The following is a 14,059-nucleotide window of genomic DNA, read 5'->3' on the forward strand; positions in this document are numbered from 1 at the left end:
AGGATGGAATCGTTCTTCCATTCAAAATCCTGCCAACTTAGTTATGCCAAGAATAGGTTCCTAGCATCTGTAGGAGGGTAGAGAACTAGGGGAAGCCAACCAAACTCAGGGGACAAAAACACTTATCTCTTCTCCACTTACAAAAGCCTAAGGACTTCTGTTTATGGTAAAACCTGTTTAAAACAGTTTAATAAATATTTGTTATTTCTGAGTCATGGGCAACGACAGAGTATTTGGATAGCATTTTCTCAGATCCTCAACAGGAAAAGGGATACAGTGAGTTGGTGGATTATGTATATACAGTGTATATAAAGAGTAATTATTATAGAAAAAGAGAAAGGAAACATCTCAGATTGTCCTGTCTGTTCTAGGCCAGACCATAGCTTCTGCCATATTAAATTTTGTATGACTTTGCTGACAGAAATATATATTCCCCTTTAGTATAAACTGAGTAGCTATGTTGGTTTATTGTTGAGGACGATCAGCAGAATAGTAACTTCCTATTCATGGGTTCTGTTTATCAGCCAGTATCTGCTGCTGAATTCAAACATTTTAATCCAAGCTGCTGTTGATTTAATATTTTAGCTGCTTTTATGTCTTTTTCACATGTATGTACCACACAGCGTCCACTTGAGTCGGACAGCTAATAAACTTAAATGAACGAACATATGAATAAATGAATAAATAAATAAATGCCATCATGCAAATTTTGGGGTATCTATACAAGTACACAGGTCGTGTCATTTCAGGCTGATCTCATAACATGCATATTATCATTTGCCCCCCTTGCTACTTCTAGGGATGTCTATGAAGATACATAAAATTATGATTTTGCTGACCTTACAGGCCAAATCATCAACAAAATGTTGTTTTGCTTTTAGGTGAACATGTTTGTTGAAGGTTTCCATGATGCCTTGGTCCTCTATGTTCTGGCTTTACGGGAAGTTCTGAAGAATGGCTTCACAAAGAAAGATGGAGATAAGATTGTTCATCAGTCATGGAACAGGACATACGAAGGTACATCAAGTCACATATTCCATGCTTTTTTATAAATAGTTTTGTTTTAGTAAAAGCTGCCACTTTTTATCCTTGTTTCTTCATAATAGAGATTATGATTCCTGGGTTTTGTTGATCAACCCTTCTAGATAATTGATATGAAAAGCCAATTGTTTCTGCTAATATTATGAAAGAAGATTTTGTGATTGGTTGGTTGATTCATTGATTTTGTTAACTATTTTTAAAACATTTGTGTCATGCAAAATCTTATGCTAGCAGCATAAAGTACAGGACCAGCGCAGGAGCTTAGTTCAGTTCAGTTCAGGAGCTTCAAGTACCAACAAAGTCACGGGGCTTATGGGGAGAACAAAAGAGGTCAGACTGAAGTGGTTATCAGAGGAAAAATTCTAGATAACCTTAAGACAACAATTGGTTTCTATGGAAGGAAGTTTCTATGAGAAGAAAACACTCTGTTGGATTACACAGATTGAAACCAACCCTTTGAATTGGCGATCGAAACAACCAAAAAACTCCGAGAGAGTTAAAACGGAGCACTTTAAAGAATAAAGCATAAGGATCTCTGAATGCTTTGTTTTAATCAATGTTTTTCAAACTTGGGAACTTGAAGATGTGCTGACTTCATGCTGGCTGGGGAATTCTGGGTGCTGAAGTCCACAAATCAAATGCAGCTTTTAAATACTTAATTTGCTTAGTTCCCTGTGGTATCCATGTTAATAGAACCAATATAAAATACCAATGACAAGCAGCAATATGTCCTTATTACAGAGATTTAGAAACTCTGGATTCCCCCTTTCAAGTTTTTTCCTGTATTTCAACTGTTTTCCTGTTTTTTTATTAGCTCACCTCATTGCATTTGTTCCTTTTTTAATGTAGTTTTTTAAACTTAAAAGCTAGATTCATTGCCTATTTACCTCTTTAGCTTCAGTGTTACTTTTTTGTATTAGGCTTCAAAAATTTCATTGTACATTTGGAAAGTAAGGCTTCCATATTTTTTTTTTCATTTCTAGTGTTTGTGCCTGATTATTTAAAAAAACCATCTTAAGTCCTACATGTACACAAACCTTAATGCGGACATCCACATAGAGCTAAACTTTATAAAATAAGCAGGACATTCCTGGTAAGACCAGCAGCTCTTGTCAAATTCACCCGTCATTATGTGCTGGGCAAAATTATCAAGCTTTTCCTAAGAAGTGCTTAAAGAAACGGAAATGTTTCCTTTAGATAAGAACCCAACAATGAGTTCAGAAACTGGAATGGCTTTGAAAAACATCATCAGCCATTTTCTCAGCGGCTGTTACTTTTTCTTTAGGAAGAGAGCATTAAAGGAAATGCTTTAGGAGAAGGGAAATATTAGATTGACAGTAGAATTGCAGTGAAATATCATTTCATCTGGTATGCATTTTGAAATGAACTTCCGATTCCACATTTCCTGGATGAGCAATTATGTAGACTGTGCTCCTCTCAAAATTGGATAATGGGCTTTTTTGGAACCCAAGTTATGCAAAGAAATATGTATTTTGGGAGAAATGGTCCATGAAAATGATTTTTCTTTTTTACATGCAAAGAAGAGCAGAATGTATATACAATTAAGCACATAGAAGTTTGGCATAGACTAAATCTGTCTGTCTTTTTTTCTGGAAGAGAAAAGAAAATATCTCTTCTAAATCTTTAACTCAACATTCCTCATTCTGGCATCTTCTGGATATGCTTGGAACTCTCATAATCCTCAGCAAGGAATTAAGAGGCATTTTAGTATGATGATATCTGGTAAATATCAGGTTACAAGTCAAGCCCAAAACTTGCATGTATTTTCTTCGTAAACAAGTTCAACTAATTCAGTGCCTCATTTTACAAAGATTATATAGCACAGAGCAGATCATTGATTTCACTGAAAACTGCAATAGACGGACACCTCACTAGCATATGCACTACTTCAGGAATCAGTTAGGGATACAACCAGTGGTATTAGTACAACTAGTTCGGGGTGGGCTTCAAAAATGTTAGCAACGGGTTCTCTGCCCCTTTGCTGGGTGCGCGTGGCATAGTCAGCCTCTTGCACCACAGTGGGGCGGGACACATCTCCCCGTGCTCCAGAGGCTTTCCTTGAGCCTCCGGGAGGGTGAAAACAGACTCCCCAGGCTCCGGAGGCTCTCTGGAAGGAGGCTTTCAGGAAGACCCGTTTTTCACCCTCCCCGAACCTCCATGCGTGCCCTGTACTTACCTGCATCCAAAATGGACCGCATGGGGACTCCTGGGAGGGGAGGGGCAGGATGGGTGGGGCCAGCCAGGAGTGGGATTTGGGGGTTCTCCAAACTGCACAGAATCTTAGCTAGGGGTTCTCCCCAGCAGCCTCCCCGCAACTAGTGTAGAAGATTGGGTTGTGGGAGAAAGAGGGAACTGTTTAGTCAAATGTTTCTGGATATTTGCTATCTCTACCTATTTCTTGACAGAATTTCTGCAAGGAAAGAAGAGAGAAAAGACTATTTCCTGTTATATCTACCATATTTTTTTTTTTAATATGCCTTCAAGTCAGTATAAATTCTTGGTGACTGGCTGGATTAGTCCCTGGAATTTTCTTAGCAGCATTTTTCAGAAGTGTTTTGCCATTGCCTCCATCTGAGGGCTAAGAGTGTGTCCTGGTTTCATGTTTAAGGTGGGACTAGAACTCCTGAGCCCCTGGGTTTCCAGCCTGGGGCATTAACTATTGTCCCAGATTGGGTCTCTAGTTCTACAGATAGGGATCCTTAAAATTGATTTGACTTCAAGTAAGCAACAGTGAGCATCCTGTGAGAAATTAGATTTTTCAGAGCAAGACTTTTCATTGTAAATTAATTTCTAACATAATTTTGTAGAGCTTTCATGGATTTTTTTTAAATGGTTAGTAAGACAACAAAGCCAAAATTCGACGAGTACATTTGCTTTCCAATACGATCCCTCTGTGTAAGCTATTCAAAGCCATTTACTTCTTGCTTCTTTTAACCCAGGGCAAGGGTTTTAAGGGCAAGGGAGCCAGTTTCTATTAGGGAGTGTCAAAAAAGACTTGGTTACTTTCATTTCTACTAATAAGATGAAATAATTTATCCTCTTGAGAAGGAAATGTTACGTATTCTAAGAATGTAGGCACAATTGCAGTCTCTTGGAATGCCATCAGAAGGCTGCTAGAATTCCTTATCATATCAGTCTGTAAAAATTTTTCCCCCCTTTTTATTTTTCTTGGAAACGTTCAATGTTTTCAACTTAAAACACACACCACACACACATAATACATATATATATATATATATATATATATTGTTCTTCAGGCATTGCAGGGCCAGTATCTATTGATGCCTCTGGAGAAAGATTTGGGGATTTTTCTGTGGTTGCCATGACTGATCCTGAAACTGGAGCACAGCAGGTGAGTAAATGCTTCTAAATCAGCTTTGACCATGCTAAGACGCTGAGCTTGCCGATCAGAATGGTTGGCAATTCAGCGGTTCGAATCCCTAGCGCTGCGTAACGGAGTGAGCTCCCGTTACTTACTGCCAACCTAGTAGTTTGAAAGCACGTAAAAAATGCAAGTAGAAGAATAGGGACCACTTTGGTGGGAAGGTAACAGTATTCCGTGAGCCTTCGGCATTTAGACATGCCGGCCACATGACCACAGAGACGTCTTCAGACAGCACTGGTTCTTCAGCTTTTTAACGGAGTTGAACACTGCCCCCTAGAGCTGGAAACAACTAGCACATATGTGCAAGGGGAACCTTTACCTTTTATTCTCCTCTGGGTATGTTGAACAAACTCTTTGCACGGATAGCAAAAGGCCCAGGCCTGAGAACTGAAGACCAACACCTTTGGAGTCCATCAACTTCAGGAAAGCTGTTCTAAATTATAAATTGGATTGAAATATATACTTGTCTTGTTTCAATTTTTGAATGGCATTTAGGTTCTAGAAATCTTAGGTATAACAATAATTCTCCCTACTGAACAGAAATTTGAACTATTCCTTTCCTGCACTAAGTCCAATACTCTAATCATGTCCCAAAGGTGCATCAGTTTTATGTTTGGCTACTCATAGAAATCTGCTAGGAATTTAGAAAAAAATTAAGGATAGCAATTATGAACGTGAGAAAGGTTAAGGGAGTTAATTAATTTAGCTTTTATCTAGCACAACCAAATTTACAATTAAATTAAGCATAATTCAAACAGAACCACTTGCCTGCAAGCAAGAACTGGTGGAACCACAAAATAGAAAAAATAATAGGAAATGAAGAAGCTAAAGTGCACATGACCACATGAATTTGGACTTAAAACTGTGTGATTAACTTTACAACTGTCATAAAAACAGTCATAAAATTGGGTGCATGCCTGGACATAATGACTGTCCCAACTTACAGCTGAAATTCCGGTACCAATTGCAGTCATGAGTCAAGGAGTATTGGTATGAAGAGTTCATACAGTGTAACTCACTGGCACCTTGAAAAGGTTGGGGAGAAGAATAGGTTGGCATAACCACAAGACACCAAACTAACCATAATAATTAGCTATCTGTATATACCAATTGGCATTGTGAAACGACAATGCTTGCAAGGATGAATACAAAATCCTAAATACAAAATACCACAAATATTGTATTCAGTAAAAATAGACGCACCATTTTGATAACACATGATAGAAAACTGAACCAAAATACATGCATGACATGTATTTCTCATACAATTCCATATTTTGCCACTTAAGAGCTAATAATTAATAATAATTTGGGAAGATGAAGAGAAATAGAGAAGGGCAATCTGCTCACTTCCTCATGCTTTGAATTACCCTTGCTGTCTCTTGCAAGTAATGAGCAATCAAGCTGTAATTTAAATTACAAGTTCCTTTCTTTTTTCCCCCCCAAAGGGAAAGATTAGAATCAGTTTACCAAAGATCAGCATTAGGAGAAGCTTCTGAATAGTAAAAGTGGTTCAGCAGTGCATGCAGTTTGTTTAACAAGGTGGTGAGCACTATTATCCTGCCAATATTTCATCAGAAGGAAGAAGGCCACCTGAGAGGGGTGTTGTACTTGCAAGATTCTTTCCAATATTGCAATCAGTTTCTCCTTTCATACTCTTAGTATTTGAGGTCCTCCTAAAGTCAAATGCAGATTCCTGTTTCCTGTTAATTTACTAAGCAGGCTTTGAAACAAAAAAATCTGCAGTTATAGAGCCTAGCAAATCAGGTAACTATTTCCTGTTTTCAACATAATGGGGAAATATTTTCTTTAATCAGGACTGCAATACTCTCAGAGAGGGGAAGTAAGTGCTTTTCTGGGTTCATGACACAACTGTCATTACATCCGAACTGTCAAGAGTCTAAGAATCTAGAAAAGATGCCATTCTGTTGAGCTTCTATTGGGGAAACGGCCCCCATTAACACAATGGAAGTCATTACTTTCGGGTGATTATAAACTGATGCTCAAGAATTGGGGAAATCATTATGTCACCTTGCTGAACCTCAAGTTCAGTGAATTGGTTTGATTCGGCATGGATGAGCCTCTTTGTGCTATTATACTATTCATATAACCTTTTTGACAGCATTTATGATATTTTGAGGTATATATGATGCCATATATTGAAATTTTATCCTCTGAGCCTCTGGAGATTTGGTTTGTTACGTAAATTTATATACAGCCCATCTCGCTGTTTGGGGCAGCTTATAAAATATCACAAAAATAGAGATATAAAAGCCATTATCAATATAAAAACAGATTAAAATTCACAAAAGATTAAATGGTGCCTTCTCTGTCCCTGCACCAACCACCTCCAGGCTACAATTTCTCCATCAGGGCCTCACACCAACTAACAGAGCCAGGCTGTAAGGCTCTTCCTAAAGACCGGAAGGGTGAGGGCAAATCTCACCTCCGGTGACAAGATATTCCAGAGGGTGAAGGCCATGCCAGAAAAGGCTCTTCTCTAGATCCTGCTAGCCAAAATTCCTTGGCTGATGGGGTCTACAGTAGGTGGGGTGTGTAGTAGGCCCTTTCTGTCAGAACAAGTGGGATGGGCCAATCCCACGGGGCAAGATGATTCCTCAGGTTTCCTGGACCCATGCCAGAAAGAATTTTCTGTAGAAAAGATTTGTGCTTTTATATCTCATTATCAAGGTCCTATGGAAGTATTTCTTATTTTACTTTATAGCCGCAAGGATTTTTTTTTTTTGTTAGATATTTCTTTATCACAAAGGAGCACAGTGGCTTGTGTGGTTAGGGCGCTGAGCTGGAAGTTAGCAAGCCTGTGCTCAAGACCCAAGTACTGCCATGGGGCAGGATTGAACTCCCGTTCTTCACTCCAGCTCCTGCTGGGGACATGAAAGGAGTCCCCAACTGGGCGTCTCCCAGGCAATGGTGATGTCACCAGCTCCTTTCAAACCAGAAGTGCCTTGGCACGTCTGAAAGGAGTGCTGTATCATGGGTCCCCAGCCCCACAGACTTCAGAGGATAATTAGGAGTACAGAAAAAACAATTACTACCAACCTGCCTTCAATTGAGGACCTGTATACTGCACGTGTCAAAAAGAGGGCTGTGAAAATATCTGCAGACCCCTCACATCCTGGACATAAGCTGTTTCAACTCCTTCCCAGTTTTTTCCCAAACGCCATCACTCTGCTAAACAAATAATTCCCTCAACGCTGTCCAACTATTTACAAAGTCTGCACAACTATTACTATTAATCTTCTCATCACTCTTTATCACCCATCCCGTTTCCTAGTATGATTTGACTGTAGGATTCTAACTTTGTTGTTTGTATCCTTACAATTTATGTGGACTGTTTCCTAGTATGATTCGATTGCTTATTGTACCCTATGACTATTATTAAGTGTTGTACCTGATGATTCTTGACTCTTGACGAATGTATTTTTTTCTTTTATGTACACAGAAACCATTTGCACCAAGACAAATTCCTTATGTGTCCAATCACACATGGGCAATAAAAGAATTATAATTCTAGTGGGCCACAGCCTGTTTGAAACTGGGCTGCGAGAGAAATAGGCAAGCGTGTGTGTCTGGAACTCCACTCAGGCAAGTGGAGGGCATTCACGCTTACACGCAAAGCTCCACTGATGCAAATGGAGCTTTGCATGCGAACACAAGCGCCCTCCGCTCCAACACCCTGTGCTCACGCGAGTGGAGCTTTGCACGCAAGTGCAAGGGCCTGCCGCTTGCGTGAGTAGAGCTTCACCCATGAGCTCAAGCACTGTCTGCTCACATGCAAAGCTTCATTTGTGCAAGTGGAGGGCATACACATGTACCCCCCCACACAAATGGAGCTGCACATGTGTGCCTGCAACTCCCACACACCACCCAGTGCTGAGCCAGGCTGCCAAGCTGGGAAGGTTAGGAACTGCTGTGCTATGTTATGCTATTTCTCTATCACACGCCAGCCTTCCTGGCTGTCCCCACTTCCTGATTGAAAGAAATCCTAGATAAGAGTTCCTTCACTGATTATTTCTCCAGGGCTTCACTGGAAACGGAAAGTTTGCACAGGAGAGAGATGTTTGACCAGTGAAAGACAGATACCCTTAATTCCTAACATAATCCAAATCCTGCCCCAAATTTAAGAGAATTTTGCCTCTGCTTTGTCAAGTGAGCAAACCTTTTCCATCGAGTTGATGGAGAAATGTTAACAAAACAACTGAGTAATACAATATTAAAATGGAAGATGTCAGAAGAGAAACTATAAAGGTAATAAAAAGTCCAGAGGTCATCTGAGGAAAGACCAAAGGATTCAGCATCTTAAGCCAAAGCTTAGGGGGGAAAAATATCCGTGAAAAAAAAAAGGATTTATATTGATTCTATTATCTACAGATGTTCCTGTTAAGCTCTTGTCTCAGGCAGAAACAATCAGTGCAGAGCTAGGAACCATTTGTTAACTTTCTGTTTGCCTGTACAAACATCTCTTTTCAGATCCTAATTACTTTCCCTTTTGGTTGACATAATTCATTTTACTATGTTTGTTCCAGCCCTGTTTTATAATATTCTCTTTTTTTTGATGATGCTAGTGGCAGTGTTTATTTACTTGGGAGATTCCTTCCCATCACTCATGAAAAGTTTATTTCCTAAGTGGAACAATGCCAAAGGAACTTAAGTCTTTGTCTGATCACTTGGTGTTTACAACAAGGTTACTCTGGCTTCTTGTAAAATAAAATAAAATAAAAAATAGCCAAGGCACATCATAGAAAATCTTGACAACTATACACAAATGGCAAAAATGTCTCAGATTGTAATGATACCCTGACAGTTCCTCTGCTATAGCTGCAGGAAGCTACTTTGTATGTGTATCCACAAACACAGATGGGCTGGAAATGTGATTTATTCTCAAGGTCTGTATAATTTCTGCAACTCAGTTTTGTACCAAACAAATCTTAGGAGTTTTGGAACAGACTAGAATTGTTGTTGTTGCTATCATTGTTTTTACCATTGTTAGTTTCTTAATAATTCCAGTTTTCTTGGGGTAATTTTTTCCATTAAAAGATAAAGCGAAGAGAATTATATGGTCCACCATCTCTTTCCTCAATTGGTAAATCTTAGAATCATTAATGTTCTTTACTAGACTTCTGATGTAGATGTGCAATGGGATGGGTGGATGGATGGATGGAGAGAGAGAGAGAGAGAAGAGTAGGATATATATATATATATATATATATATATATATATATATATATATATATATATATATATATATATACACACACACACACACACACACACACACACACACACACACACACTATTCTATCTTTACACAGCATATATTATTGCTATATTATTTTTATATACAGGTAATTGGAAACTATTATGGAAAACAGGGACGACTTGAAATAATTCCAAGTGCAAATTACCTCTGGGAACAAAGACTGAAAATAGATGATAGTCGGGGATTGGAGCACACGAACAATGCAGCCTGCAAATCATGTAAGTTAAGTGAGGTTAATGTATGAGTTTTAGGCCTATTCAAACTAAGCTGATAATCTATGCTTTTATCTCTGTATTCATATATATATGAATCCCCAAGAAACATTTTCCACAGACATCCTCATTACACAGTTGTTACATCATGAAACAAATTGTGTAGAAGGCAAATGACCACTTATTAGTAGTTTTTTCTTCCCTGATATTCCAATAACTGGAGGTCAGACCATGAAAAATAAAGCAAGTTGTGCAGTAGAACAATGCCAGAGGCGAAGGCAAGGCTATTCTTGATCTGAGTCTAGTCAAGTCCTGAGTTCATCAGGCAGAAGTGCATCTTATCTGCTTAAGGCTGGGTTTACTCAGGCACAGCTAGCAGAGGGCAGCTAAATAGAACTAAAGTGATAGAACTGCCTTTTATCATTTTAGACAAGCAAACCCTTCCCTTCTGATAGAAATAGCAGGAATAAGGGCAGATCTCTCTAAAGCAGGGGTGTCAAACTTGCAGCCCGCGGGCCGGATGCATCACATACTGGCCCCACCCCGCCCCATTTAGCAAAGAGGAAAAAAGACCCGATATGTCACGTGATACCGCGAGTTTGACATCTCTGCTCTAAAGGGATGACCTACTATGGTATTCATAAATTTAGGTAGGTTAACTGTTTCGTTTAATAGGTATATATGTGAGCTAGTGGAACTGTACAAGATATTCTGTGGATGCAAAAAATGTCGCAAATCATCCTGAAATAATTTCACCAAGGCTTACAATCTACATATTTCAGAATAGGAAATATGCTTATGTTAAAATAAGTAATTTCTCTATTAGAGTAGTCAGGGAGTTTCATTGTTTTGGGAAGGGGATTGCGTGTTAACAATGAATCTGAAATAAACATAATTCATAAAAGAAGAGTGTGAAGCTAAAGAAAAAAGAACCTTTCAACCTCAGCTAAAAAACTAGCCTTCAAACTAATCTGTCCATTCAATTGCAGATAGAATCTGTAATTCAATCATTCTGCAAGATTTTGTTGTTAATGGATTCCTTTGGTTGATTTCTTCCTTTGCTTGATTTTTCAAGCAGGTGGCGTAGGAGAATCAGCAGTTACTGGAATAGTTGTAGGTGCCTTACTAGGAGCAGGATTGTTGATGGCCTTCTACATTTTCAGGTGAGTTTAATTTTAACACCCAGCATCTTTGAACGTCTGTCTCATTTCTCCTCCCAACAAAAGAAATAGGAGAAAGTCTGCAGTCTGGCAGGTTGGGTTCCATCAGATACAGAAGGTTCATTCATTGATCCAAACACTCTCAAAAAGAATGGTAATTAAAAAGACTTTTATCCAAAGTCAGCCTTGTTAAAAAAAAAAAAAAAGAAACTCAGTAGTTGGAAACGAGAAATGAAATCAACATAGCAGTCAAGCCTTTCATGGCTTGGAACCAGGTACTGTCTTTTACCAGTTGTTTTTACCTGTCCAATTCTACCAGGCAGGTTGGACACTGGTTGAAGGCTCCATCAGCCAAGAAATGGTAACTGGAGGGGACCAGGAGGAACGCTTTCACTGCCATAGTGCCTTGTCCTCTTGAACATTTTCCCTCCAGAGATTAGGATGGCCCCAATATTGTTGATCTTTTGGAAGGTCTCGAAGACCTGACGCATGGGCCTCAAATCCTGAATATATGAAGAGCCCCATTCCCTGGTTATGCTAATATTTATGGACTATAATAATTCTCTGTTTCTGTATGCATTTAATTCTTATTGTGTTGTGGTTGCAATTAAATTTTAATCAATTCAATGATTGTTCGCTGGCCAGAGTCACTTGGTTGAAATGGATAGTCAAACAAAGTAAAGGAATGAATGAATAAATACAATTTATTGGCTGCCCATCTTACCATGCGGTTACTCTGGGCAGCTTATAGTTACATATAAGCTAAAACATGTAAAATTAAAAACAAACTTTAAAACCAAAGACACACGGAGAGAAGTGAAGGAGAGATGGGATCTGTTATTACTCAAGTCTACCAGCTCCATTGCATTGATCCTCCACTAGCGTCCCAAGCCAACTGGCCCAGCCTGTCTTTATACCCTTATGAAAAGATAGGAGGGTTGGGGCCAACTTCACACCAGGGGGCAAGATGTTCCCCAGGGCAGGGGCAACAGCAGAGACTTCCACACCAGCTGTAGCTTCGAAATGCTCTTCAGGGGTAGCCCTATGTACGGCGCATTACAGTAGTCCTGTCGTGAGATGACTAGGGACCAGAGGTAGTATTCAGCAGGTTCTGACCAGTTCTGGAGAACCGGTAGCGGAAAGTTTGAGTAGTTCAGAATACCACCTCTGACTGGCCCCGCCCCCATCTATTCTCCGCCTCCCGAGTCCCAGCTGATCGGCTGGGTCTTCTTTGGTTGCCCTGCACAGGAGAACGGAGCTGGAAAGCAGGTTAGTGGGATGGGGAGGGAATGGGATTTTGCAATAACCTTCCCCCTGGAGTGGGGTGGGAATGGAGATTTTTTAGTATCCTTCCCCTGCCATGCCCACCAAGCCACACCCACCAAGTCATGCCATGCCCACAGAACCGCTAATAAAAAAATTTGAATCCCACCATTTCTAGGGACTGAATGATTGAGCACAGGGATCATAATTCCAATCCAGAGGAAGTCTTAAGAATTCTACTCCTTTTATATATGGGGGTCATATGCTGCTTCTTAGCAGAAATAAATTTTCCATCAAGGTGCAACTCACACATGCAGACAAATATTTAAATCAGATTAAACTGTCTTAAAACCAGTGAGATTGACAACAAAATCTTACAGTATTGTTGTTAATGCCTTCTTTCTTTCCAGCTTCTCTACTCCCCTACTTTTCATCCCACTGCAAATAATTAGCATTCTGTAGCAAGTTAGCAAACAATGTCCTCATTTTTCTTGTTTTATGAGAGGTTTGCCGTGTTAGGGTTTCTTTTTCTAAAAAGCACTTTTCTGCTTCTGCATACTGCTGACCCTCCTCTTGCTTAGTAGGGTTATTCTGGTGATTCCATTTTCATCATTTATCATTTGAATTTCTTGTAAAAATGATACCAACCACAAGAAACAGGGTTGCACAATATATTGATTTAATTAACAGAATGGACAAACAATTTAAATTTAACTGGCTCGCAGATAGACTTTTAATGCAGATACTATTTTAATTCTCACTGGATATAAAGAATCCTCTTGCATATGTATGTATGGATGTATGTATTATTGTACATTTTTCATTATTATTCATCACATTTCCAATTTCTCAATGTCAGTGTACTGGCTATATCAAGTCCTTTTTTTAAAAAACTACACCATAGTATACATCCTGGTTATAACAAGAATCCTCTTGTTTTTAGGGTCATTTTGTTTCATATTTGTAAATAAAGCAAACAGCTTATCTGAAAACTTTAAACCTACCTTAACTTGTATGTGAGACAAAAATGATGCGAGGCACATCCCTTTAATCTTTTGGCAGTGATACTCATTCATGCAACTGATTATGCCAAACCCAGATGTTCTGGGGGAGTTTTCTTTCTTATCTCAAATTGCTGAAGGAATTATTCTTGCTTTCTGCCACTCAGGAAAAAGTACAAAATAACCATTGAAAGAAGAAATCAGCTGGAAGAATACAACATCGGCAAGCACCGACAGCTACGAGAAGACTCCATCAGGTCTCACTTTTCTGCTGCATGAAATAGAAAAGAATTGCTCTAGCGGGGAATCTCTGTAGACAAATGGACGCTACCAAAGACTGCCACTGAAAAAAAAGAAGTGTGTTAATGACTCCACCTTTTAAAAGTAGAGTCGCTTGTCTGAATTTTTTTTTTTTCAGAAACTCAGGAATGATTTACTAGCCACATTATGCCACATGGCCTTTTTTATCTCATGGAAAGATGAATGATTAAAAGAAAAGATAACCCTGTTTTCTCATGACAAGACATTATTGATACTTTGTAGATATCCCAAGGCAGATTTGGGGTCTTGATGATGTAAACATTCCTTCATGATGCCTTGTGAATGTCAGGTGGTTCTTCGCTACATCACACACCAGATGCTTAAGTGCTTTCATAGACCAGGGGTCTGCAACCTGCAGCTCTGGAGCCGCATGC

The 14,059-nt window shown here is 39.2% G+C and overlaps 1 protein-coding gene across 5 annotated transcripts in view; it reads left to right on the top strand.

Moving 5' to 3' along the window:
* Nucleotides 1-14,059, top strand: part of NPR3 (natriuretic peptide receptor 3) — a 74,538-nt gene that overhangs the window by 55,260 nt on the left and 5,219 nt on the right. For 2 of the 5 annotated variants that reach the window (XM_087927396.1, XM_087927398.1), the window contains exons 4-8: nt 882-1,017; nt 4,320-4,414; nt 9,814-9,946; nt 11,019-11,103; nt 13,532-13,621. In XM_087927396.1, the coding sequence (XP_087783522.1) occupies nt 882-1,017; nt 4,320-4,414; nt 9,814-9,946; nt 11,019-11,103; nt 13,532-13,621 (539 nt within the window). Of the gene's footprint in view, nt 1-881; nt 1,018-4,319; nt 4,415-9,813; nt 9,947-11,015; nt 11,104-13,531; nt 13,873-14,059 lie in introns of those variants that run through there. The other 3 variants (XM_087927395.1, XM_026715563.2, XM_026715571.2) reach the window with 3 other exon arrangements.

This window comes from Pseudonaja textilis, chromosome 2 (genome assembly GCF_049901715.1).
Source record: "Pseudonaja textilis isolate UNSWEBS1 chromosome 2, rPseTex1.2, whole genome shotgun sequence".
NCBI lineage: Eukaryota > Metazoa > Chordata > Lepidosauria > Squamata > Elapidae > Pseudonaja > Pseudonaja textilis.